The sequence below is a fragment of the Solanum tuberosum genome, unplaced genomic scaffold, assembly GCF_000226075.1.
Source record: "Solanum tuberosum cultivar DM 1-3 516 R44 unplaced genomic scaffold, SolTub_3.0 scf00303, whole genome shotgun sequence".
NCBI classification, from domain to species: Eukaryota; Viridiplantae; Streptophyta; class Magnoliopsida; order Solanales; family Solanaceae; genus Solanum; species Solanum tuberosum.
The window spans coordinates 637,170-642,080 of record NW_006239233.1 but is presented as its reverse complement, the minus strand read 5'-3'; the positions used below and the strand labels follow the sequence as shown (position 1 = coordinate 642,080).

At 33.9% G+C, this 4,911-nt stretch overlaps 1 protein-coding gene across 1 annotated transcript in view; it reads left to right on the top strand.

Annotated features, from left to right (window-relative positions):
* The first annotated feature begins 1,180 nt into the window (after positions 1-1,180).
* Positions 1,181-4,911, top strand: part of LOC102579482 (uncharacterized zinc finger CCHC domain-containing protein At4g19190) — a 10,258-nt gene continuing 6,527 nt past the window's right edge. Inside the window, exons 1-5 of the mRNA XM_006359898.2 lie at positions 1,181-1,561; positions 1,766-1,828; positions 2,060-2,220; positions 2,346-2,456; positions 4,529-4,730. Coding sequence (XP_006359960.1) covers positions 1,346-1,561; positions 1,766-1,828; positions 2,060-2,220; positions 2,346-2,456; positions 4,529-4,730 — 753 coding nt within the window. The 5' untranslated portion in view covers positions 1,181-1,345. The remainder of the gene's footprint in view (positions 1,562-1,765; positions 1,829-2,059; positions 2,221-2,345; positions 2,457-4,528; positions 4,731-4,911) is intronic.

Sequence of the window (4,911 nt, the reverse complement as noted above, 5' to 3'; positions counted from 1 at the left end):
CTAATAAACTAAAGTTGAGGGGTATTTTTGACCCTTTTCCCTATATTATATAAACTCCCTTAGAAAATAAATATATATTATATATATTATATAATAGAAAAAATGATTTATTATATTATATTATTATATAGAATATTATATAGGGAGTTTATGATGGGACATTGAAATGTCCCATCATAAACTCCCTCTTATATATAAGTAGAATATTATATATACTTAGAAAATGAAGAGAAGATATAATGGAGATGAGCACTGTCGGCTCAATTGTAAACTCAGAACTAATAGCTCTAATACATCGACTACGTTTAGTTCAAAATCATAATATAACTCATCATCATTTCCATAGACTTCACAAAGGTAATAAAACTCTTAAATAAATTAAGTGACTCTAACTTGAATATTCTATTTTAATGCAGAGAATTGCTCCAATAGACGGGGGACCAACAATCCAACATGAATTTAGAGAGCAAAACAAAGTAACCAACCTACTAGCACGAAAAGGAAGGGAACTAAAGCTACTACGTCTACTATAGAACCTCTAATGTTGTATAATGCTAATAGTGTTTCAGTCATTTCTGATATATTTGATACATATGATATAAATATATATATATATATATATATATATATATATATAAAATAATGATCCTAATCTAAAGTAGTTGTCAATAATAAAGAAATATAAAATTAAATTATATATATATATATATATATTTCATCATTTTACCAAAAAAAGAATGGAGATAAGTCAAATTCGATAAGTCTTGGCACACTCTCAATATAAAATTCTTACATAGAAATGTTATGTGTGGTAACCAAAAAATTAAGGCTAGAAATTACTACCAAGTTGTAGATATCTGGAGTCTCATGTGGCCAGCATTATTGCGACACAAAGATTGTGATTGCGAAAGAGGAGCTTCAGGACAACATCACAAATGCAAAAGTCAAAACGCAAACATTTAAATCACTATTACATAAAGTATCTACTGGACTTGGAATGATTTCGTGTTGGATGCTTCACATAAATAAAATTAGTTTATTTGCACACCAATATAGTTATGTGTATTAACAATGATTGAGAACTTCGACTACAACAATGATTTTACAATTAACAATAACATTCAATTTTTATGATAGACATTAACAACTATGCTAAATAGTGATTTGGGTTAATTTACATTAACAATATCATTCAAATCTAACATACAATTTTTTGTTAATATTTGACAACACAAATATACTTAACCAAAAGTTTGAGGGTTTTATTGCACTTCTACTCATCTACGAAGGACCATATACATCCCAACACCAGCTCCCGTCCACCCCAAACCGGAACTCAGCCGCCATGGAGGAGGAGGGAGGTGGACCCCGGCTAAGCAAGAGATTTTCCGATAAAGGAGGAGAAGTTGATTACAAAACCAAAGCTGGTACAGCGTGGTCTCACTCTTTCCTTAACCAGAAGCCTTGGCATCCTCTCTCTTACCCAAATCAACGGAGAAAATGGATTGCCGAGCAGACTCATGCTCAGAGAGAACTACGAGCTGAGGAAATATCCCGCGAGGTTTTTACTCTATTTTCAGCCGACCCATATATCCAATTTTTTCATTGGCGATTTTCTCGATTTGGGGTTTTGGTAGTTTGCTTGTTAAAACTGATTTCAATTTGGGTTCTGTTTTTTTGTGATTTGGGTTTGTTTCAGTTTGATTGATTTATCAAATTTCTTAAGTTAGCTTACTTTTTTTTGTGGGTGGATGTGTTTTTTCAGTATGCTCAAGAACAGGAGTTTTTTCGTCAGACTGCTCTCGTCTCCAAGAAAGAGAAAGAAAAGGTAACCCAGTAAGTAGTAGCCACTGTTGTTTATTTACTTGTTTAAAGATTTAGAATCAGTATCATAATCCTTAACAAACAGACATAAGATTTTGGGTGCCTTAAGATGGGTATATTCAATTCAGGCTTGTAATTGATATGAAACCATTAGTATTTGGAAATGTGGATTGAATATGTGGTGTTCCAGGTTGTTTTTTTGGGGTTTTGACTTGGTTGTGTGACATTTTGTTAGATGGAGATGATGAAAGCTGTTAGCTTTATGTATGTTCGACCACCTGGCTACAATCCAGAAAGTGCAAAAGCTGCCGAGATTGCTGACAAAGCAAGAGATCAGGGGCAGGGGCATGGCAGTACTTCTCAAGACACATCTGCAGCAGGGGCCTCCACTTCTGGGTAATGCTGCTAAGCTGCTGTAATTTAGATGACTCTAAATCTCAATTTTGTTAAAAAAAACTGAAGCGCAATGTATCATGATTATAAAATCTGGACTCACTTTGATTGCTTTAACTCTTTCATAGGAGACCTGAAGTGCCACCTGATCAGGAGAAAAAAAAACCAAGGGCAAAGGATATATATGGCCGTCCATTGCCAACAGAAGAAGAATTTGAAGTGCTTAAAAACGCTCCAAGGTATGTTTTGTTTTCCTTCAGGGCCGATAACCAAATTATGAAGCTATTTGTGATATGAATTTTTCAGTTTTAAGCTATATGATTGTGAGTTGAGATTTGAGAAGGTATAATAGTTTACCAGTTTGGTTTGCTAAAGCTTTTTAGAACCACTTGTTGTTGTGGCAGTTTTATGAGCTATATATATACTTCATACTTGTTCTTCTTTTTTTCTCCCTTTCAAGAAGCTGTATGGAATCAAAACTAGGAAAAATGTTTGTCTTGTGAACCGTAGAAGAGAACAGTTCTCCCTTAAATCTCAATCAGCTTGCAGTATTGATTATTGAATTTCAAACATTAATTGGATTGTTGGATAGAACTTGGAGGAAAGTAGATACTGATAAGTAGGGCTGTTCATGGTTATGGTTAAAAAACCAAACCGAACCGCAATCCGAACCAAACCGATTAAAACAACCGATATTTGGTTGGGTTTGGTTTTAAATTTTGAAAACCGATATTATTTGGTTTGGTTTTGGTTTTACTAGAAAAAAAACCACAAAAATAACCAAACCAAACCGATAAATTAGATATATAAATTTTATAATTATTTATATATTATTCATAAATAAAATATAAATATTTTATTAAATTTTAAACAACTTAAGTCTTTAACTTTACAATTTTTCAAGTCCAACACTTTAGCCCAACTATAATAATCCTAAGTCCAAGTTCATTAAAATCCATTTTAGTCTTTACCTACCCTACTTCACATAAAATAGTCACACTTTCTCTTAATTGAAACACTTTGTTCGTGTAATGATAACTCTAGTATTGCTTAATTGAACCGACAATAGCTTTTGTGTGGATTTTTCATGTGCTAGATGTTTGTATCTATCTACGTAAGTCCTCAAAAAAATTACTATTACTTTCAAACCGGATAAACCAGAAAAACTAAACCAAACCGACGGTTATTTTTTCGTTTGGTTGGTTTGGTTTGGTTTTAGAAATTTAAAAAACCGACTAGATTGGTTTGGTTTTGATTTTAATCAATAACCGATCCAAACCGAACCACGAACACCCCTACTGATAAGACATGGATGGAGTAATTTGTCTAGCTATAACTTCTCAAAAGTTGATTCTGTAGGTACTTTTTTTGTGGTCGTTGTAACAAGTCAAAACTACTCATCACTTCTTCGCCAAGATGGTGTTATTATCCTTTCGCACAGTTATTTAAATAGACTAAATCTACTTGCTGTCGGCGTGCCTTTTGTTATTGTTATTGCGTAAGCAGTTTTCACCTCCTTTTTATCAATGATGCTACTACTTTTCTACTGTCCTGGTTTTGGAACTAGGATCCGAGCTACAATTAGTGTTATACAGGATGATGAGAATCTGAGACATTCCACCTTTTTTGGTTAACTAACTTTATTCATTAATCACCAACCAGTATTTACAAAACCATAACAAACCTAATCACAGTTTGTTACCAAACAATATAAAAACTCAAAGATATCAACCTCTTCTAAGGGAGGAAACTAAACAGAAAATGTTGAAGTCTATTTCTAATGGCCATAGGATCCCTCATATTACTCATGTATGCTACCTCTCTGGCTACACTATCATGGACCTTCTCTTATCTTCAAAAGTTCTCTGATTCGTCTCTGAAAGTGAGTGTGGTGCATCTAAGGTCCAATGTATCCATAAGGTGAGTGTTGCAGAGTAAGTGTTAAGATGGATGTGTTGTCATACAAGATTTGATAAGCTTAGAAATGAGCATGTTCGGTATAATTACAACCAGCACACTTAGAGGATAAAATAAACAGAGTTGTTGTCCTACCTTTTTCTGGTCTTTGATTGGCTTCTTTGGTGGTAGTTACTCAAATAATTTCTTTCCAATGCATAACCAATTTTTTCTTTGAGTTAAAACATACTGTGAATGATGTAATTGCGTGATTTAAGATCTTTTTGGTAACAGCTATTCATCTTTCTTCTGTCCTTTTTTTATTTTTTTCTAATATTGTGTAACTAAACTTATGGCATTTTTTGCCTTGCGATACCAAGATATATTTACACAAATGATTGTTCTTCACCTCTAGGCTGGAAACAGGTGTAGTTGGAAGGGCCAAACCCTTTGGAATTGAGATACGTAATGTCAAGTGTGTCAGATGTGGAACCTTTGGCCATCAGAGTGGTGATCGTGAATGTCCATTGAAAGATGCTATAATGCCAAATGAAGAGAGTCGAATAAAAAGAGATGACCCTTTAACTGCTATCCTGGCTCAGACAGATGCTTCTGAGGTAAAGTGGTCTATGTATGTGTGTTCGCATGTACTCTTTCTTTTTCATATACCCCCTACCCCCCCAACCCCCCCTCCCCTCTATCTGTTGAAATTTATTCAAATTCTTAGGGTCTAATTCAACAGAGGTAATTGGGAAAACACAAAGTCATACTTTAAATTTGAGAACTGGTGGGTGGCAA